This window comes from Dendrobium catenatum, unplaced genomic scaffold, assembly GCF_001605985.2.
Source record: "Dendrobium catenatum unplaced genomic scaffold, ASM160598v2 fragScaff_scaffold_293, whole genome shotgun sequence".
NCBI lineage: Eukaryota > Viridiplantae > Streptophyta > Magnoliopsida > Asparagales > Orchidaceae > Dendrobium > Dendrobium catenatum.
In genome coordinates this window covers 104,120-128,268 of record NW_021318755.1, presented here as the reverse complement: position 1 = coordinate 128,268, position 24,149 = coordinate 104,120, and the positions used below count along the sequence as shown (strand labels likewise).

Here is a 24,149-nt window from a genome sequence, read left to right as displayed (position 1 = left end):
GGTTGGCAATAGTGGCAGCAATAGACGTCAGTACCAATCAGCGACCATAGCTAGCTGAAAGCAATGATTTTACATACATGGAATTCAGCCAAAACATGCTGAATTTACAATAGATCAAAAATGAAAGAAAAAAAAAAAGCAAAATAATTTTACATTGCTTTTTTTCATCAAACCAACCACCAAGATTTTGTTTCACCCAACATTTCTTTTCAGCAAACAAAACAGCTCCTTTTTTCAACAAATCAAACAGCTTCTTAAATTGGTTTGCTTTTTACAAAATTTGAAATATCATAATCTTAATCTGTAAATGTAATTTGTGATGAAAATTACTATAGGTCTTTTGAGAACCAAAAAGACAAACATGCTCATATATTTCACTGAAAATGTATAATTTCCGCACTGAAGATAGATTCCTAACACGCTGATCCCTTCTAAATTTTATGAGAAGTTACAATGAGGATGCATGCAAACTCTAAAATTTAATGATCCAAACCTGCCTTGGTCCAATAAGACCAAAGGAGACGCCTATGACAATTCCTCAATGCACATGAAGCACCTATTTATCAAGTTGGAATTCTCACAGCTGCATACCTGCATTAAGGAAAAGTTACTAGAGGAGTGATTTCAAATTACTCTGGACAAATTCTCTATGCTGCTTCTCCAAGAACTCCAGGAGTTGAAACATGATCACGGTCCCCATGCTCAACAAAGAACGGTAATCTTCCTGGATCTTTCTCCGCCAAAACAGCCATAACTGGAGCTGAGGCTGGGTAATTATCTAAAATGAATTCAATGTGATCTCCACTTATCTCTTTATTATCCAGTAATACCTGGTAACAAATCAAATTGGAAAATTATTTGTGCAAAATGACATCAGTAATGAAATAGACCAAGTTTAATTCTACGAATTTAATTGAATAACTTTTACACATGTTGCTATCCATTTTCCTTTCCAACAGTTTCCACGCTTACATTTTCTACGAGCTTAAGCATTGTCCATGCGCAACATCAATTTATTTACTATCTTATATTCTAAGCATGAAATTAAAAGCATGCTAATAGCGAGCTCACTATCGTCATTTAACTAGTTTTATCTACTATGTTAAGAGGAGTAAATATTATTTATTATAAGAAATTAAATGAAAACAAAAAAAGATAAATCTGAAAAAAAACCGAGGAAAGATTATAAATTATTGTATGTTGGACAGGTTAATAATATGAATGAGATTGAGCTAGTAGTGGTTACAAAGATGGAAGATAAAATTATTGTGATTAATAGGGTTAAGGATAGGATAATTTTTATTGAGTACTCGGTAGCAAAAAAATGGCTCCTAAAGATAATTTAGAAAGTTTAGAAAACTCTTAGTTTTGAAGAGAGTGATAAACTAATACATCATATTCAAATAGGCATAAAAGTTTTAGAATGATGGGGAAATAGAAATATAATGGGAGAAATTATATTGATTTTGTAGTAGCCTATAATATTGCAATATTGAAAGCAGATTTTAAGTAACAAGAATACTTGGTTATATATGAAAGCGGAATCAATAAATCACAAACAGATTACCTTTGAAGAAAATTAAATTCACAAAGAGATTTTCATACATGGAAGAAAAGACTAATCTTCCAGCAAAAATTATAAGGTGAGTTTAAGAGAAAAGTTCACCACAGAACTTATGGTAGTAATTATGGATTTATACATTCAAGAGTATAAATACAACAATAAAAACATTAGAACTCCAGGATAAAGTGAAAGAATTTGAAAGGCAAAGAATTTTTAATATTTCAAGATAGGTTGTTATGATAGGAAAAATTTGAATTCTATTGTTGAATTCGTCAAGAAATGAAGACAATAAGAAAATCTTTATTATTGATTTAAAATATTTAATACATGTCAATATATAGACAATTGTAAAACAAGAAATAAAATGGGAAAAAATCCTACAGATTTACAACTCATGATTTAAGTAAATAAAAATTATATTCTTAAACAAATACGCATAATTTCTTTCCTAGTTAATTATATACTTTAATTTGTACCTTGGTCTTCCTAGTATAGCACATTACAACAACAAAAACAACAAGCCTTTGTCCCACTACATGGGGTTGGTTATATGAATCCTATAATAATCTTTATATGATGAAATAATATTTATTTTTAATTAATAATATTAAATAAATTATATTCTTCATTTATTTTTTATTTTAATACAAAAGTTATATTATTATATGATTTTTATATTATCTAAATTTTATTTCTTACATCATCCGGTTCAACCCCGGTTCGACCGTGAACCACTCTCTCTACCGGTTCTTTGTCCGGTCCAGTTTTCACAACCTTGATTTTTACTATTAAAATTTTTTCCTTTGATATTTCAGGCACATCTTTTGTAATATTTTTAATATTACTAGCCACTTTATCCCACATAACATTAGCATCCTTATGTACAGACAAAATCTTAAGATCTAAAATCTTCCTCTCAAAATTATTATTATTATTATTATTATTATTCTTTAAATATCCCCATCTAATCGTAGAATATCGTTTACTTTTTATCTTAAAATCCAAAACTAATAATCAATGTTGGGTACATAAATTTTTTCTTAAAATCTTTGTAATTTAAACGATCTAATTTTCTTATATGAAAATAATCAATCTAAATTTTATTATATCCACTTTTATAAGTGATGAGATGCTTATCTTTTTCCTTAAAAAAGATATTTGCAATTAAAAAATTATGAGCAAAAGAAAAATCTAATATAGTCTTAGCACTTTCATTTGTTGTTCCAAACTCATGACCACCATGAAAACTTTTAAAATCATCTACCTCTCTACCAATATGTCCACTTAAATCTCCTCTAATAAAAACTCTTTATTCAAGATGTATCTTTTGTATTATTTTTTCTAAGTCATTCCAAAATTTTAATTTTGAAATCATACACAAATCAACTTGAGAAGCATAAACACTTATAATATTAACAAATTTACCATCAAAAATAATTTTTTAAACTATGATTATATCTCCAATTCTACTAATTTTTATAATATTATTTTTCAAACTCTTATTTATAATTACACCAACACCATTTCAAGTACGACTCCTACCTAAATACCATAACTTAAATCCTAAATTATCAATCTTCTTAGCCTTCTCTCCAACACATTTAATTTCTTGAATACACAAAATATTTATTTTCCTATGAATCATAATATCTATTAATTTCATTAATTTTTTTATAAGGGAACATATCTTCTAAGTTCCTATCCTAATTTTAGTTTCATATGATTTTATGGACTAGCATCTTTGCCCACATCCAATCTTGATGTGGGAACCCTAGCCTATTTAACACTGCACCGGGTGCCGGTGCAGCGGCCCTCGCATACTTTGTGAAAACCCGAAAATGCTGTTTTAGACCTCGCACGCTTTTCAAAGCGCCGCGACGAGTTTTAAGTGAAAAATTCAATGTTGTCAGATTTCGACGGGATTAATTTTATAAAATTCTACGCAAAATTCCGGGTCGTGACATACTTATCACTGTCAAACCATGCAACGCGTCGCTTCTAGGGGACGCCCAAGCATTAACACAATTTTTTAAAGGATTCATGTCATGATTATTCGACATGTTTTACACTGGCTGTCGACTACCTAATGACGATTATAGCCTATCCAAATGCCAAAAATATTCAAGACCCTTGATTCAATTACCTTATTACTCCAATAGTTTTATAGCATTCCTTAAGTTGATGAATAGATATTTTTTCATTTTATGTTTGGATACAATTGTTAGAAAAACTCCATTATTTAGTCCCTTAGTTGGCACATCTAAATACTACCAATTAGAAGATGCATAGGGTGGGCAAATCAAGCTAATATTTAGCTTCTCTTTAATGAATTTTTAGTTAACCGCTACATAATATTATTTGATCATATTGTAATTGATTATAAGTTACGTTAATTAAAAATAAAATGTTATAATAAAGCATCATTGGGTCATCATCCTAAATTTTTAAATACCCAAGGATGAATTTACTAGCACAATAGTATACTAAATCTTTGAGTTATCATTCTAAACTCCACTTAAGCATTTGGTATTGACATTGCATTTTGCATCTTGTCCAAGTTAAAGATTCATAAAAAGAAAAGTCTAATATTTTAATATTGATTCTCTATCCACAATAGAACCAACATTATAAGCATTTGTACATGACTTCAGTAATATGCTTGTGCTTTTAAAAAACAACTAGACTTGTGCCATTTTGAACGAAATTCCCTAACCTATGAATCGTTACAAACATCGCAACACTCAGTTCATGGTTTGTATGTGGACATTTAAGTTGTGCAAAATCTAGCTAATCAAACTAATAATATCTCATGAGTCTTTTCTTGAGGTAAACTCGCTTGCTCCAATATATTATTTAATTTCAAGGCTCCAACTTTGCATTCATTGCATATTTTGATTTTCCGTTGATGGAAATATTGTTTAGGGTAACAAAAAATTCTTATGAAATGTTGAAAACTTTTTAAATACACAACATAAGAAAGTAGATACAAAAGGTGCTTAATACATCCCATGATTCAGTTTCTAATGGCAAAGGAAAGAATATGATATGGATTGCGACCCAATAGCTTTGTAATTCAACTTGTAAAGAAGAATTATAAACTACTATCTCATATCTAGTCTCGGGTAAGATCATCGAAATGATGCAAGTTAAAGAGTAGAAGCCTTTTCTCTCAAGCACATTTAGTCAAATAAGAGAACCTTTCAAGGGGAGACACTACAAACATGGAGATAGGTTCATGTTCTTAAACAAGAGCTATAGATATAGGGTGATACATGGAGACAATAGGCTCATACTTGGGAGGCATGGATTTTGATAATGAAAGAAAATCAATGAAAGTAAAATCTTTAATTGCTTCCCTAAATAAAATTCTCCTCTTGAATATAAGAAGTAGAAATTAAAAAAAAAAAAAGAAAACTTTCAAAGAATATAGGAAGTAGAAATAGCATTGTCTCATGAACTGCGACATCAATCCGAGAAAAAAAATCTCTTTGAAGGTGGATAACATCACTTAAATCCATTTTGAGTTGAAGAATATTCCCACAAAAACATATATGATAGCCCTTATTTTAATTTTTTAGTGGTTTTGACTATAAATACAAAGCAATCAAATCCAAAAGTCTAAGGATAAATTTTAAAGTTCTTACGTAAGGATTAAATTTAGACAATATTTCTATAGGGCACTTGTAATCCTAGAATGCAACCTATTTATAAGGCGTGTGACGGTAAGAATAGGAATGTCAATATATAACACGACGCGACAACCATACTTGAAGCCTACCAGAAAATTCTGGGTTCAGGTCGACTCGTTTAACAAGCGGGTTGGGTTCGAGTTGAATTTCTTGACCCGATTGATAAATTAGTCTGATTCGAGTTAACACGCGAACTCGAAAACAACCTGTTTGACTCAAAATAGCGCTCATGCTTATGCCCACACCCTCGCTCCCACCTGTGCTCGTGCTTGCCTACTCATAGCGCGCTCTCACAGTCAGGCCCACTCACCCGCTCGCAACCTCCCCTTGCCTGCTCGCCTTCTCGCTAGACGTTTGCTAGTCCGGATCTGGATTTCTGACTCGTTTGTCTAATCGGGTTGGGTTCATGTCAAATCAATTGAAGGAAGGTAAGTTTCAGGTTAGATTGAACCTAACCCAAAAACCAATTTTGACACCCTTAAGTAAGAATTACTTTTCCTTCTTACATTTTGGCATTAAATTGAATTGTTAGGTTTGTATCAAAAAGATGATCATTTTTCATTTTCTACAATTGCATGGTGAATCATGAACAATGTCTTCCTTTGAAAGTACGGAGTCATTGCCTCCCTCTACCTAAACTATATGATTTTGACACCAAATCAGCTTTGTAAAATGTTATGAAAATTAAGGACAAAACTCACATCAGATTTATTTATTAATAGAAAAAACCAAAGACACTAGTGAAATCAATTATAAATGATGCAAATTAAAGTGCTCTGAAAATACTTTAAACAGTAGAATGACAAAAATATCACTATAAATTAAAGAAAATGTAATTGAACTGAGCTTCATTTCTTGCTGATGGAAAAAGGTATACATTAGTATTTCATAAATTCAGGTACATCACAATGAAAGGTTTCAATATTAAGCCCCAAACACAAAGAGAAGAAACACAATCTTAAAAGAGTTAAATGATGGATACCCTCATTTGTTGGATAAAGTGCTCACAAAGAATCAAAAAAGATAATTTACTATTGTTATCACACACTGTTTTGTCTCAAAATAGTAGTTCATTTCTTTAGCAAGTCAAATTTCTCAAAATAATAATTATTTTCTTTAGCAAGTCAAATCTTCATGTCCCGAATCTTGGTCCTAAAAGAGGCGTGTAAGATAAAAGATGATATTAAAGCACAAATCTTGAATAAAATTTTGTATTGAAACGATATTAGCCTACAACTTAGGAGAATGTAGTACAAGGTATGTAAGTGCTAAATTTGTCTAGCTCATGATGCATGTGAGCAAAATTTATGTAATGAGTGAATCATATAATGAATAAGCCCCTTAGTCCATGAGCCAAGACTTGACAAACATTGGTTGAGAACTGCGAATGATGAAAATAAAGAATGAACCCAAAAAAAAAAAATTTTTACGTGGTCCTAGCAACAACAAAGCAGTAGTGAGGGAAGAGTTAAAGACAATGATAATGATAAAAAATGAAGGCATGGGACAAACAAAAACCGATCACCTAGAAAGCAGAGGGCCGTCTCAAAAGGTTAGACTAAGTAAAGAGTAAAGACATCATGAAATTGGTGCTAGTAGAATAAGAATCAACAACATAGCAAGGAAATGTGGAGGCAACCCTGCAGCCCTAATAGATTTAGGTTAAATATCAGCATTTTCAAAGATATTTAGCAAGGCTTTATCATAATTTAGCAGTAGAAAAGAAAGAGATCAACACAAAATAGGAGGTTGATGATGATAAAAGGCAAGTTATGAGACCCCTAAACAAAGCGTCGAATGATGAAGGCCAAGATGCGTAGAGCAAATATGAATTTTGACTAGAACTATGTCCGTAGATGAAGGTCAAGATGAAAAAAATTGGGAAAAAAAAAACCAAAATAAAACTAAGGCATACCATGTTTGGAAGCAAGGCCAGCAAAGGAATATTTCTAATTAATTCAAAATACTATATGCATGTTAATATAGAGTTCCCATGAGTTATGGGATCGGAAAAAAAAAAATCAGTCTAAACAAAATGGGAAAAAATTCGATATCTTTACAACCCATGAGTTATGGGATCGAAAAAATATTTCTAATTAAATGTGCAAAATATTCTCGCCAATAAGATGATTATGATTTGTATCTTATACTTCCTATTATAGCAAAGGTGAATACTAATGATATTCAAGATCCTCAGTTCAAGTACCCAAGAACTACAATATTTACGAAAAGAATTGAACTTGATGTGGAATAACATGGTTAACTCCATTAAGAGGATCGTTGAAGAAGTTTTAGGGTCTAGAAAAAGATCATAGAATGATAAGGAGATTTACTGGTGGAGTTTGAAAGCATAGATGAGTAATACCCAAAAACCAGGTAATCAAAAAATAAACTTTTTGATTAACAAATTTTTTATTTTATACCAATTAATTTATTGGTAATTAAATCTTTTTCCCTCGTTCCGATTAGATGCATCCCTTTGCTGCAAGGAAGTAAAATATTAGTTTTTGTGTGGGCCCTTATATCTTCTTATCTGATTTATCTTCCACGCAAGCAAGCAGTGCACGCGGGACTGTAGAGGAGTTCTCTACGCTGCCCGCGGGACTGTAGAAGAATTAAGCATAGTGCCAAAATTCCGGTAGCAGTATTCGGCATAGCGAAGGGAAGAAGAAATTGGCACAGTGCTTCGGTGTGGTTTTCGGCAGTGTTTTCAGACACGGTAGAAGGGAGTGACTCTGAAGAAGTATGCAGCTCAGTGAAGGGAAATCTGAGGGTAGGAAATCTCTGTTGTTGAGTTGAAGCAGTAAAGGGTTCGGGTGAAGTAGAGCAGCCGCATTGGGAGAGAAAGAAGGTTTGTGGCTGAGTAAATTACAGGAGTTTTTATTTTGCTTAATAATAGTATTTGGTTAATGTTAAAATTGGTTTTTGTCTTAAGTGTAGAATCTTTATTCGATAAAGGAAACAACACATAAAGGAATAAGAAAATTTAAAGAAGAGGAAATCAAGGTAAGTAATTTTAGTATATGCATAGTTGTCTTATAGATTTCCAAATAGTAGTGAAAGTCTTTAAAGTTGTTGTATCTAATTGTGTCATATGTATCATTAATTATATCCAGAAGGAAGAATACAAGGTAAATGTCTATGTTAGTAAAAATTTATTGTATACAATTTCTTTGAATTATAAATTGTAGAAATTATAACATTGGAGAGGTGACTGTAAGTAACTTACAAGTTACAAGCATAGAAGAGTAAGAAATAAAGGATTGGAGGAGATGCTCATCAGGAAGGAAAGTTGTATAAATTCTAATTTAAAATGTAAGAATTATTAATTCTAGATATATATATATATATATGATATCACTTAATGTATTTGAAGTGATAAATGCATTATGAAAATTCCAATAATGAAAATGAGTATACTTACAAGTTCTCATGCATGAACGACCACTTGCATAGATGTGTCAATGAGGGTTAAAATAAGGTTTATTATGATTATTTTAATGTTTCTCTAGTTGATGATAATTTGAAAAGAGCTCATTAAATTTAATATTACCAACAAATCCTAGTATGTAAGTATAGTAAGAGAGATTCTTATGGAATTTTATACATGGCAAATCAAATATGAATTACTATACTGTGAAATATACTGAATATTAAAAATTAGAAAATATTGACTATAAAATAATGTAGAACTTACAATTACAGGTAGGGCAAAAGGATCACCATATATGACACAATATTATAAGTGGGGAAAAAGTATATTATCTCATATTTTGACTCTGTCAAATATTTTTTTATGAAGCCAATATAAGTCCAAATCATTAACAATCTTCTCCATAGCATTGAGATTGTGGTATTTTAATTACATAAAATTTTTCGTAATTTTTACGCATCGATGTGAATCCCTTAATAATTGGCATCTTTCTGTACATGTGAAGATTTTGGGACCTTCAGGTGCCTGTTTTACAAAACGATTTCACCATAATTTTTTAAATAAAATGGATTCTTTTTTTAGATATTTTTCTATAATTTGTAAAAGTCCCAAATAGATTTATATGAAATTTCAATTGAAAATTGATTAAATTAAATAATTATACTTATATTATATTAAAATTTTATTATAAATATCTTACTCCACCATTTAATTCATTAAAATTCTTTTAAACTCTCTTCATTTAGCTTAACAAAGAAATGAAAATGAGATTTAGAAAGAAATAAGAGAGAGAAAATAAAAGCTCAAATTTAGAGGTCTCAAAGCAATTTTTGTTAGCTGGGCCAATTGGGAAATTTACTCATCTCGCTATAAGAAACCTTTACCCTATTTCTGATTTCAAAAATTTTATATTTTTAATATTTTTCAAATCAAATTTAGATTTCTGTTATTAAAAAACGAGGATAATTTTGTACTAGTAAAACTTTCACAGTGACACTTTTTACATGTTATAGAGATTGAGAATATGAATATTTTGAATATTTATTTGAGATATTTTACCAGGTGATTTTGAAAATATAGTGATTTTTGCCTAATTAGAAATTTTTTTATGTCTAAAAATTGTGATTTAGTTCAACTAATTATGCAATATTTGATAATTTGGTTAAATTCTAAAAATGTTAATTTTTACTCAGTATAATTTTTGTTATCTAGCATTAGGATATTTTGATATTTTCTAAATTAAGCTCAATTATGTTTTATTTGTTGCAATGCATTCAAAATAAATATGAATATATGAATAAGATTAATGTTATAACACTACGATAATAACGTGTGAAAAAAATAAGCAAAGATTGTGACCCATTGATTGGAGACTAATTGAACTGTACAGGATGGTGGGCCGACAGGCTTTTATTTAAATACTATGATTTGATGTTATCCTCTACTGATTTACATGACACACTAATTGAGAGTTATAAGGAGATGATTACAGTGCCGACAGGAAAACAATGACTCTATTTACTCAGCCAACGGTTTACTGACATCGAAATAATACTAAAAAACACTGTGATAGCTAGAATTCTTACTTATTTAGTGTGACTACTGAAATAAATGCTATTAAGGAATTGTTCATATTACTATATGGATTTATTATTAACACTGATACTGATTTATTAATACAAAAACTATGGTATATTCATTGAGTATCTGATATACAGGATATGTTGAGTATGTGATTAAGATATTAATTTAATTCTAATATAAAATAATTGGATAGCATGTGCACATTCATATATAATTTTACTACATTGATTTAATTTCGTCAGTCTTTATTGATGATTTAATTTTATCACTTTATATGAATATTTTATTGATTGAAGTATTGATATGACAAATGTTTTTTTGTGATTTGACACTCGTACTAGTTTATTGCTCTACACCCTTTCCTGCTGTTTTGGTTCCCACCTAGCTGCTTTGCTGGGTTCAGTAGGTCAAAAGAGGCCGATTGACTGTTGCTCGCATAGGGTGTAGGTGTAGCAATCCCCCCCCCCTCAAAAAAAAAAAAATGCACCTTGTCCTCAAGGTGGAAGGATGAGATCATTTCGAATGGCTCCAAGTACCTTTATGCTCTGACAAATCCTTTTCACATGATGAATACCTCCTGTTTTCCCTCAACGCATGCTTTCTACGTCCAGGGCTCCCAAATGACCTTCATATATTCTGTTAAAGTTGGGAGTAGTGGAGACATTGTGTGGATCTCTTATCGCTTCCTCAACTGTGGGACATGAAAGCCTTTGTGCAATGATAATGAAGGTGGTAGCCTCAATTAATAGGCCACAAGTCCAATACAACAACAACAACAACAAGCCTTTATCCCACTACGTGGGGTCGGCTTACATGAATCATTTTCTCCATTGTGTCCAATTAAAAGTCAAATTCTCGTTTAAATCTAATAAAGAAAGGTCATTCCTAATATTTTCTAACCAGTCTTTTTAGGTCTACCCCTACCTTTCTTAACATAAGTCAAATCTAATACCTCTATTCTTCTAACCGGGTCATCGAAAGGCCGCCATTTTATGTGACCAAACCAATCTAAGGCGACTCTCTCTAATCTTATTTCTACTGGAGCAACTCCAACCTTTTCACGTATATGCTCATTTAGTATCCTATCTCTAAGGGTAAAACCACTCATCCACCTGAGCATTCTCATCTCTGCCACACTTAACTTAGTATTATGCTTCTCTTTTAATGGCCAACATTCGGCACAATAAAGCATTGCAGGCCTCACTACCATCTTATAAAATTTTCCCTAAAAGTTTGAGGGGTACATTTTTTCACATAAACAGCCCGATGCATTCCTCCACTTCAACCATCCAACTTAAATTCTGCTGATAATATCCCCATCTATTTAACCATCACTCTGAACAATAGATCCAAGATATCTAAAACGTGTACTCTTATGAATGACTTGATCGCCCAAAGTCATAATCCCCTCACTAGGTCTATTACTACTAAAATTACACTCCATATATTCCGTTTTAGATCAACTCAAGCGAAAACCTTTAGACTTGTTGACCTGTATACGGCAGCCGAAAACCAAAAAAAAAAAAATCGCATACCTAATGCTGGACCTATGCCACGTCGCTTGCACAACAGATCCCCGAAATCCCGTATATACGCACGAGTTCGGACGCTCTCTGCACGATCAATGCCGCCAATCCCACGTTCGCCTTGAATGCATTGTCTGCCCCGACACTTTGCCTCGCGTTTTAAAATATCGGAGGAGACGAGGCTCTCAGTTTTTTCATCTCGATTTCCCTATCCCGCTCTCTCCCTCTCTCGCTCGACCTTGCCCCAGCGACGACGTTCCCTCCCAAGTTGGATCGGAAGCAACGCACTTTGATCGGAGGCCACGACCGGAGCCAGCTCGCTGTGACGATAGCTTTCTCCCTTCCGCTTCTTCGCCTCCCTCGGTGTTGTTCAACTTCACTACCATCACGACGTTCCTTCTTGACCGATCGGAAGTACGTCATTTTGTTCGGAAGTTTGATCGGAAGCAAAAGGAGCTTCGCCGGCTGCAGAGGCAACTTTCTCTCTTCCAGCGCGCTTCTTCGGCCCCTGGTAGCTGTTCGACTACGCTCCTTCCACCGACATTCCCTTCTCTGTCGGATCGAGAGCTCCACATTTTGATCGGAAAAAGCATACAGGGAGCTCCTTGGCAGTGAAGGTAACTTTCTCCCTACTCGCGCGCGTTCTTCGGCCAAAATCCCGTAAATCTGTCGAACAAGGATTTAGTAAATACGGGATTTAAGCCGTAAATCCTTAATCCGGGATTTAACCATCGCAGAGATTTAACGCACGCACCGAAACCCGTTGGCTGGATTTAGCCTGAATCCGGCCAAATCCCGTAAACCTTCGCCGAACAGAGAGGTAGAAGGAGAGGGAGTTATTTAGTTTTTTTTTAATTAAAATTAATTTTAATTATAATTTATTTTAATTAATTTTGATTAATTACTGTTATTATTTTTAATTAATTATTATTATTATTAAATTAATTATATTTAGTTCTAATAAATTATTATTAAATTAATTTTAATTTGAATAACTTAATTAATTATATTTTATAAAATTAATTATCATTAATTAATTTCGATTAATTATAATTTATTAAAATTTAATTAATATTAATTAATTATAATTAATTACAGATTAATTATAATTAATGATATTAATTGATTTTAATAAACTTTAATTAATTATATTAATTTATCATAATTAATTATAAGTAATTAATTAAAAAATAATTCCTTAATTAATTTATAATTAATTAATATTAATTGTAATTAATTCAAAAAAAAAGAGAAGCATGCTCATTCTTCCTTTGCCTCGATCCACGAGCCGCCGCCGGACTTCAAGGTATAATTTTCTAACTCCAATCCCGTTCTCGACGTTTGCAGCGGACCAGGGAACCACCTATACGCGCTCTTGTAGCACAGTAGGAGGGAGCCCAGTGCGAAGCATACGACGAGTCGGGTAAGCCCTATACACGCTCTTGTAGCGTGGTGGGGACTGTCCTCGACCTCGACACCGACACCGCCGACACTGCTACGCAAAGGTATGATGGTCCAAAATCCCATTCTCGACGTTTGCAGCGGACCGGAGAACCACCTATACGCGCTCTTGTAGCACGGTAGGAGGGAGCCCGCGTGCGAAGCATACGACGAAGGTGGGGAAGCCCTATACACGCTCTTATAGCGTGGTGGGGAGAGCTACTGGTGTTCTGCTGTACGGGTACTGCTGAAGGCCCCCCATACACGCTCTTGTAGCGTGGTGGGATGAAAATTACTACGGCCGCGGTGTCTAAGGACACCTACCATACACGCTCTAGTAGCGTGGTGGGAAGGCCAGCTCCCCTATTTTCCCCAAACGGGGATATGCCGGGGTGCTGCCGAAATTTTCACTAAAATGCATAAAGACTTGAACAATATAAATACATCATTTGAACAGCAATACGAAGGACAATAGAGGACCTGTACTTAAACATAAATGCATAGATATTGAACTAAATGAGCAGAGGACTTGTACGATGAACAGAGGACTTGTGGACCTAAATCTGAACAAAATTCTAAATGATTTTCTAAAGGTCAAAACCAAATGAGATAAAATCAAACTGAAACCAAAACCAAGTCAATACGAACATACATTTAAACTTGCAAGGACTTCAGAAGACCCTGAACAAAGACTTGAACTTGTACTCTGAATTCAAAACTAGAACAAGATGTGGACAACAATGAACTTATGTATTTGAGCTTGAACTGTACGACACCAAGTGAAATTCGCATTTGCGAGCATTGGGTTCAAATTCGGATGAACTTAACATGACAATAGAAGACTTGAAAAGACTCACACTGAGTTTGAACTCAAGTCTGAACGAAATTGGACTCAGACACATGCAAAGATCAAAATTTGGATCGCACACGGGAAACTCAAACTACAAGCTCTTTGATGCACGAATTCTTATAACAACCCCTATAAGGTCAATGTACTATGCTTGCAAGCAACAACAGATAGTGCAAAGCATACGAGAATCAAAGATCGGTCCCTCAGCAAAATAAAATCATCAACCACCCGAGATTGGTGAAAGGGTGGATATGATGCAGAAGCAATGGGTCCTCTACAAACATTTTCAGGAGCTCGTAGTGGATACAACTAGTCCCCTACGAATGACTACAAACCATTTGTGGATAACAACAGTGAGAACCTCGTAAGCACAACGAATCACTGTGGACACAAGTATGAATATCACCTACGACAGTGTGTACCAAGATCTACAAGCACGGTCGGGTACAAAGGCAACCCGATGTAACGAAAAGGACACCCCCTGACAGAAGGGAGGAAATATTTGAACAAATTAGAACCAAACTTCCTGTGTTCCAAAATTCCTTCTTGAGTATATATTCAGAAGAAGACGATATTCACATCTACAAAAATTAAAGTCCAGAAGAATTCCCCGGTGAATGAGAATGGGGGGAGTCAATATCAAGACTAGAACGCCACCGGATCTGCAACCCTTATATGAAAGCAGACAGAAGGCGTGTATAAGCTTTTCAAGGAAATGTTGTGCATTCAAATGACAAATACATGCACAACTAAAATATTCTCAAAAGTACCCCTACACGTGCACCGTAGTTTGTATACACATAGGTACACAAGGGGTAAATACAATCTCAACCCGCATGGGCCCTGGCGAGTGTGTTATTGGTACACACGTGACGCCTATGGATGCTACGCGGGTTGACAAGTGAATTCAAGTTCGAATCCGATCCTTCTATACGGATCAATAGAAGTCGACAAGATTCGAACTACCTAACAAAATACACGGTTGTAGCGACCAGTGTATTTGTTTAAATACATTCTTTTTAGGCCTTCAAGGCCTAAAATCAAGAAAATTCATAAACAAAGGCATGAAGCCTACGAAACCCGGTCCTCCTAAGTAGATAAATAGGAGTAGACAGGGTTCAAGATATTGAATAAATATACGGTCACGAATGTGATCGGAATATTTATTTTAATGCATTCATATTCGGCCTTCAAGGCCTAAAACGAAGAAAATTCATGAACAAAAGGCACAAAGCATACGAAACCCGATCCTCTGTCGACAGCCAGACAGAGTCGACAAGGTTCAAGCTTTAAATGGGAAATGACCCCAAATCAACCCCGATGATGGCCGTGTTGAATGCAGATCTCAACCGGAGGGGTTCCCAAATACTTTCAATTGTCTCCCAAAAGTCTATTCCAAATACTTTCAAAGTCCACTTAATCCAAAATATCCCCCAAATACTCCAAAAATCCCAAAATTCCAAAAATATTTAAATTTGAAATTCAATCCCATTAATCACTTAAAGCAAAATCCATCCATCCTCCGCAACAGTTTGCCGAGGTGGACAAATTAAAATTTACTTCAGCTCACAAAAGAGCTAAAATGCCTAGTCGAAAAATATCACTAGGATCCATTCTCAAACATCTTTGCCAGTAAGGGACGTGGTACGTGTCCTCTAACTGGCAGTTCGCCGCCCAAATGGCACTGCAGGTAAACGGTTATGACGGGGCCCTCTGAATCGAGTGGTTTTGCCGCCAAATGGCACCACAGATAGCGGTTATGGCCAGAGCCAATACGCTGCTTATTGGCATCAAATCCTTGAAATATGAATCAATAGGATATGATTGATAGGGCACAAAGCCCTCTGTCAGCTAAGGTGGATTTAAATTTGTCCCCTTAGACAAACATTCCCCCCAGGTCTACAAAGTCCACTTGGACGAAGCAACCCATGGCTGCCGACAAGGATCCTTCTGTCAGGTTGGGTCGACTACCTCCTCTGACTAAGTAGACCAGGGACCACGATGGCCCGGGACGACGGAACCATGGGATCTTGATCGGGCTCATCATCCATCCCCCACCATCCGCTTTAAGTGCAAGATGGTGCAATTTCTATTTTAAATATCAAACTCTCCAAACCCTTCAAATTCCAAACTTCCAATCCTCAAAATCCAAACCCATGCTGCTACTATATGCCAGATACCACGTACTCTATGCGTATCTGATCGACGACTAGCCTTAATCGAAAGTTCTCTCTCATAATCGGGAGCGGTAATTAACTATAGGGGCTTGCGCCTATAGGAAACCAGAACTCAGATCATAAAGTCCTCACAAAATGAGGGCGAAATCTCTGGGTAGTGTCTTATCTACAAACCCATCTGCCTTCCAAAATTTACCCCGGAACTTAGTTCGTTAAAACTCCCCTCACTCAAAAAGTAAAAAAGAAATCGCGCGGCGGGGAGGCCGGGGCCGAATTTTTGGAGCCCACAAGACTCTAAGGATTATGGAGGACAATTTCTCATTCCTCTTTCTGGCTAATGTTTTTTGCTTGTAGATCTCAATTTTAATTAAACAATATCTCCTGGCTCGAAATATACTTCTATCATGTGTTCATCAACCTTCCTTTTTGTGATCTACTGGGCTCTTAATAGATGTCCCTTTAGCTCAGATAAAATTGCTCCTCTCCTCTAAGTATTGATCTACACTAGATACTAGTGTAGTGCTATGTCCATAAAGAATCAAATGAGATGGATCTCTCCCATAATAAATCCTGAATGGGGTGGTCTGTGCTACAGAATGGTACGAGTCGTCGTCCTAATATTCAGCCCAAGCAATCCACTTAGTTCAACTCTCCGGTGTATATAATACAAAGCATCTAAAATAGGTCTCTACACTTCTGTTAAACACCTCTATCTTCCATTTGTCTGGGGATAGTATGTTGTGCTTCTCTTTAAGACTGTCCCCTGTAAATGAAAAAATTCTTTCCAAAACTGGCTAAGAAACACATTGTCTCTATCCAACGCAATGGATTATGAAAATCCATGCAAACGCACTACCTCTCGTATGAAAGCAATAGCCAAAGAGACCGCACTATAAGGGTGCTTCAAAGGGATGAAGTGTGCATATTTGCTCGAACGGTCCACTATTACCATTATAATTGAAAATCCCTCTGAACGTGTCAACCCTCGATGAAATTAATCGTCAAATCCACCCACACCCTCTCCGTTAGAGCTAGAGGCTGTAGTAACCTTGCTGGTGTCATGGCTAAGTACTTGTGTCTCTGGCACGCATCACATCTCGATACCAACTTGATGCATTCTAGTGCTAAAAATCAACAAAGGAAATAGGAATAAATCGCAAGAATACAAATTTAGGAATTGAATTTGGATTTCTTCTTCAAAAGCAATGCAAGATACAATTGATCTACTGTTCGAGAGGAAGATCAGCTCTCCCGCGACCCTATGAATCGCTATGAACTCTAGAACACCGAAAAAACTACAGCAAAAATGTAATTGCCTCTAACCCTAGCCAATCACCACCTCTAAATAGCTACAACCCCCATTAAACATAATAATTTTTTTCCTAAATATTTCTCCTCCTTACATAGTGAATATTAACTGCCCTAAACCCCACAAAAGGTTTTGAAATCCGTTCCCTGCTATTTTGGTTCCCACCCAGCTGCTTTGCTAGGTTCAGCAGGTCAAAAGCGGGCGGCTAGTCCCTACTTGTATAGGCTGTAGGCGTCAAAAAATCCTATACATAATATAGTTGGAGTGTTATTGTATTTCCTTTGCAATCACTTATTTGGGCTTTAGAGTTTTAATGATTATAAGAAAGCTACAAGTATGAAAAAAAAGTTAGGGAGCAAAACAAAAGCTAAGACTGATTATTTATAAAATAGGCTCAGCACTAAGGAATATGAGAAAAAAAAAAAAAAAGATATGTAGAGCAGATAAGGTAAAACTCAAGAAATTTAGAGATTTTGATGAAGCTAAATATATTGAACAATAAAAAGAATTTCATTAAAAGACAACATCAAAAAAATTTGAAAAGCGACACTTCAAAAAACTACCAAATGAGGGATTTAAGAAAAAATGTTTTGAAAGAATAACAAACAATATAATGAAGTATAATATTAATTGATTCAAAAAAGTGAAGTTGAGTTAACTTTGAAAATGAAGCATAAATGTAAGCTTTGGGGAAAATGGGATACATTAAGAATTTGACTTAAAAGGGATATTATACAACTTGGTTAGAAAATCATTTCGATCAAATTTTAGAAGGGATATTGATAATTATTATTTGACTTTAGTAGAACGGAAGAAAATATCTAAATATGATAGATTTAAGTGTCTTAAATTTATCATACAAAAATATTGAAATATAAATAAGGATATATCTTCAAAAGCTATAAGATTAAATGATCAAAATGGACAAGTACCTAAAATTTGTTATGCTATATAACTATCATGGAAGTCTAAAGGTAAATGTTATAAAAGTAAAATCACAACATCGATCCAAATGTCAGCTATTAGACAATCATTACTATCTAAGTTATGTGTGACAAAAAATAAGAATATTAAGATGAATTTGTAGCAAAACTATGAAGAATAAATTAAAAAATGATTATATTAACGGTTTGACTGATGTCAATCGAAAATATGGTGACCAAATGTAAAGTAATGGGCAGAAAATGTATTTAATTAGACCAATTGATAAAATTAGCATAATCTTAAGAAGATTAAGAACTAAATGAGTGACCTAAGATTAAATGAATAGAAGTTTTTCAAAATGATCTGCGAACAAAAATATATCATCTCACGAAGTACTCAATAGGAACGAATGGAAAATACTAACCACAAATTGTTGAGATAAACCTAATGATGATGATGTCTAGGGGACTCCATTCTACTAATTGATAAATTCCATAAACACCATAACCATATAAATGTGAATAAGAAAGAATAATATAGCATTTAACCTTGACTGCTTTCAGAAGAGCTGTTAAATGTTGCCTCAACAAAGACAGTGTCTTCCCATACGTTTCATGAATTAATTCTTCAGTTCTTCGAGAAACTCGATCATCCAAGTCAAAATTAATAGGAGGCTCTATGAAATTATAATCTTCATAAAGCGATCCTTCAAAGTCAAGACAGGGTCCAATAAATAGAAGCTTCCTTTTCCAAGGGAAAGGTTCACCATGAATTGTCATAGGATTTTCCAAGTTCCAACTGTTCAAAAGAAGAAAGAATTATTCGGTCAAAAAAAACTGAAGGTAATTAATTATTAAACTGAATAGAGCTCACATAGTTAGCATTTTGCGTGCAAGGCAAGTTGCATCCTCCAGGTATTTTAGAGATGCTTTTGACGTATCTCGTCCAAATATTACTTCTTCTGCAGCTCTACCTCCCAATAGTACCTCCAACATAAGGAAGATTAACAATTGTCAAACATTTTTCCATGTAATTAATTATCAAGCATACAAGAACACAAGGCAATCCATGATAAGAAAAAAATACCTGCAGGCGATGTAGTAACTGGGGACGCTTTTCAAACATATAAGACTCTTCATCAAGGCGATGGAATACAATTTGGGAGAGCGTCTGCACATATATCAACAATGATCTAATTCATGTAATGTACGCATATTATAAAAATACCAAAAAGATGAACAAAGATGAAAGTACAAAACAAAATTTAGTAGTATGCCACAACATGAAGGCAAAATAATTTACCTGGCCCCGAGGTATGATAGAAATACGTTCGCAGTACTCAACTTTAGCATTTTCATAGCGTCTCAATAAATGTGATGTTATCGCAATGCCAACCTCAGCTATAGCTCTACGGCATTGCCCTTGATGCCCTAATTCATGGCCTACCTTCTTTGGTCCTATCGTTAGCCTATCAACTGCCTCATCCATATCAGACTGAATGACCGATTCATGCTTATTCCTTACTGCTACCAAAGCTGCCTCTTGCATTAGTTGAGCTAACTTTGCACCAGTCCATCCTGAAAATTATGTCACTTCAAATTCATAACATATTGCAATTGAATTATAGTGATGTAGATCACGAAGATTGAAAGGGTAAGATCACCTATAACAACCATAACTGTCTAAATTTCTAAGGTATTAAGGATTACCACAAGCTGTAATAATTTGTTAACATAACAGTGTCCACTGCATTACTTCTGGCAGTATTTGTATAATAGATGATGCAAGGAAAGCACGTGAATTGTTAAAAGCAATGAGAAAGGAAAATTTGACTTTATATGACTCATAATAATCATAAATGGCCAAATAAATCTTTGTCATTAATTGGAAAAATATGTCCGAAAATTCATTTCAGAGCAAAATACTCTTGCTATGCCCTAAATAATAAGGTTCCCATTAAAAACACTAAATAATGAGGTTATGCCCTTCTCAGCTCCTCTAAACACTTCTAAGCATTCTCCAATGATCAAACTTCATCATCCTTTAGTTAGATTTTTTTACTCAGTAGGATAAGAAGACTGATGGTAAAGTTAAATCAGACCAAGTTAATACCATCTAACGCAGTCATGGGTAAGTCTTTTCTAGGCTTGAATTATGTTGTTTCACATGATTTAAGAAATTGTGTAATGTTTGACTGATTTCAATGGTTTATATAGAATTGAGGTATTTTTCATGGAGACCTAAAGCTTTGTTCGAACCTTATTCTAACCACAAAATGTTTGAATAATTTTGTATATTTCAGTTCAAAATATGACCGAATATTGTTAAAATATTTTCAAATATGATTACATACTCAAACCATATTCAAAACATGCTCAAGCCATATCTGAAACTTGTTCAAACCTTGTTTAGCTTGTTCAAACATGGTTCAAACTAAGTTAAAAAATGCTGGAATAATATTCAAACAATTGTTAGAGCAATGTTCAAACAATATTTGTTGAAATCCAGCCGTTCCCAGTGTAGAGGATCCGACAGACACAAAGATCAATCCATGGGATGCTCTCATGCATCACGCCATAATGAAGGAACGAATTTAGGAAAGTTTTTATTAGAGATTTTATTGTATTCTATTTCCTCATTAGGATATCTTGTATAGAACTATAAATAGGGAAGATTGTAATGAATAAAGTTAAACTTTTCCCTCTCAAATTCTCCGTTTTAACATGGTAACAGAGCCGATCGGGAGGCCTTCATTGCCGAACGATCCAACCCTCTGACGCTGCAAGAGCTCGACGCAGAAGTGTTGATCCTCTATCGATCCCGCCAGTTGCTACTGCAGGCGGACGCCTCGACTTCGTCAGGACTGTCGTCGAAGGAGCCTAGACGAACAGCCACGAAGGAAATGAAGGAGACGAAGGGGCAGTCTAATCCGTGTGAAACCCTCCGTGCGGAAGATACTTCTGAAGCCGATCGGAAGTCCGTCCCGATCGCTGAACAAGAGAAGGGAAACCCGATCCTGCTCTTCCACTCGATCGACAGAACCGCACGAGCATCTTCCCACGCTCGGTGGAGGAACCCGTTTCGATCTCTGGTTCCAGCTCGGTGGAGGAGCCTGATCCGACAGGAAGGGAAGATCGTCAAAGGAGCAAGCCGCCCGCTCAAACGCCTGGTCCGCCTGCTCGAACGCCTGGTCCGCCCCCTCCATCTTCTTTTTCGCGGTGCCCTAAGCTACCCGGGAAGCCTTATTTGCTAACCAAGGTAGGCCGGGAAAGTTTCCTTAAAAAAAAAATCTTATAAAGTTTCCTGAAAACGATGAAAATTTAGAGGAAGAAGAAGTGAATGAAACTGAATCTGAAAATGACAATGAAATAGAAAGACTTGATGTTGAAGGAAATGAAGGTGGAGACATTTTGGTAATTCGACAAGTTCTAACAACAACAATTGACAAAGAAAATAGATGGCTAAGAAGAAACATATTCAAAATAACTTGCACCATCGAAGGAAAAATCTGCACCCTTATGATAGATAGTGGAAGTTCGGGAAATTTTGTTTCTCAAAAACTAGTTGACAAACTTAAACTCAAATCAAAACCACTTGCTAAATCCTATAAGATCTCTTGGTTCAAAAAAGGGGGTGAGGTTCCAATCACTAAACAATGTACTGTCAATTTATCAATTGGGGGATTATTTAAAGATCAAGTTGTTTGTGATATTGTGCCTCTTGAAGTTTGCCATGTTTTGCTAGAACGACCTTGGCAGTACGACAACAAAACTGTTCACGATGGAGAGAAAAACACATATACTTTGTTGCAAAATAATAAAGAGTTTACTCTTCATCCACAAAAGAATGTGTCGGATTCACCCATTAAGAAAAACACAGTTGCCAAAATTACTTCTCCTGAACTGCTTTTAAATGCTAATGATTTGAAACATTTTGAAGTTGCTTATTTGGTTTTGGGAAAAGAATCTTATACTGTTTTTCATATCCTAAAAAAATGCAAGCTTTATTGGATGAGTTTTCTGATATAACTCCTGATGATTTGCCAATTGGGTTGCCTCCTATGCGACAAATTCAACATCATATTGATTTAATACCTGGAGCTACTTTTCCCAACCTTCCTCATTATAGAATGAGTCCAACTGAGCATGCTGAACTTTTAAACAAGTATCTGAATTGTTAAAAAGGGTTTGATTCAAGAAAGTTTGAGTCCCTGTGCTGTGCCTGCTTTGCTAACTCCAAAAAAAGATGGAACATGGAGGATGTGTGTGGATAGTAGGGCAATAAATAAAATCACCATTAAATATCGATTTCCAATTCCTAGACTTGATGACATGCTTGATATGCTGAGTGGTGCCAAAATCTTTTCTAAAATTGATTTGAGAAGTGGCTATCATCAAATAAGAATAAGACCTGGTGATGAATGGAAAACTGCTTTTAAAACTAAAGAGGGTTTGTATGAATGGCTTGTAATGCCTTTTGGTCTTTCAAATGCTCCGAGTACTTTTATGAGAACTATGAATCATGTTTTGAAACCTCTCATTGGAAAGTTTGTTGTGGTTTATTTCGATGACATTTTGATTTATAGCATTCACCCTTCTGAACACTTAAATCATGTGAAACAAGTGTTGTAAATCTTAAGAGAACAAAAACTTTTCATCAACCTTAAAAAATGTTCTTTCATGACTTCGAGTTTGACGTTTTTGGGCTTTATTGTTTCTGCTGAAAGAATAAAAGTGGATCCGATTAAGATTGAAGCAATTCAAAACTGGCTTATTCCTAAAAATATAAGCGAAGTAAGAGGATTTCATGGTTTGGCTTCTTTCTATAGGAGATTTACAAAAAATTTCAATTCTCTGATTGCTCCTATTACTGATTGTTTGAAAAAAGGGATTTTTAAGTGGACACCTCAAGCTGAACAAACTTTTGAAATTATTAAAACAAAAATGAGTCAAGCTCCCATTCTTAGCTTGCCAAATTTTGACATCATTTTTGAAGTTGATTGCGATGCCTCTCATATTGGTATTGGTGCCGTGCTTAGTCAAGAAAGAAAACCTGTTACTTACTTTAGTGAGAAACTGAATGAATCTAGGTCTAAGTATTCTACTTATGATTTAGAGTTCTATGCTATTGTGCAAGCTTTAAAGAGATGTTACTTGATTCAACGAGAATTTGTTTTAAATACTGATCATGAAGCACTTCATTTTTTGGGCTCTCAAAAAAATTTGAATAAGAGGCATGCCAAATGGGTTTCATTTTTGCAAGAATATATTTTTCATATCAAATATAAAACTGGTGTTTTGAATAAAGTTGCTGATGCTTTAAGTCGAAGGTCTCACTTGTTAATAACTATTTATCCGACTGTTACTTCTTTTGAGTTTTTGAAAGAAACTTATGCCAGTGATTCTGACTTTAAAGATATTTGGGAAGTTTGTCTTGCTTCGGGAACTGATCCATCTGGTCAATACATTATTCATCAAGGGTTTTTGTTTAAAAGTTCTAGACTTTGCATTTCAAATAATTCCTTAAGAGAATAGTTTGTGCATGAACTTCATAGTGGGGGTTTGAGTGGACATTTTGGTCAAGGGAAAACTATTGCTATGGTAGACGAAAAATATTTCTAGCCTCATATGAGAAAACAAATTGCTAAATTGGT

The 24,149-nt window shown here is 34.7% G+C and overlaps 1 protein-coding gene across 1 annotated transcript in view; it reads right to left on the bottom strand.

Moving 5' to 3' along the window:
• Window positions 1–268: 268 nt before the first annotated feature.
• LOC110099163 (probable inactive ATP-dependent zinc metalloprotease FTSHI 1, chloroplastic) overlaps window positions 269–24,149 on the bottom strand; it is an 84,596-nt gene continuing 60,715 nt past the window's right edge. Inside the window, exons 11-15 of the mRNA XM_028693477.1 lie at window positions 19,799–20,073; window positions 19,583–19,666; window positions 19,370–19,482; window positions 19,045–19,294; window positions 269–830 (exon numbers count right to left, since the gene is read on the bottom strand). Coding sequence (XP_028549310.1) covers window positions 648–830; window positions 19,045–19,294; window positions 19,370–19,482; window positions 19,583–19,666; window positions 19,799–20,073 — 905 coding nt within the window. The 3' untranslated portion in view covers window positions 269–647. The remainder of the gene's footprint in view (window positions 831–19,044; window positions 19,295–19,369; window positions 19,483–19,582; window positions 19,667–19,798; window positions 20,074–24,149) is intronic.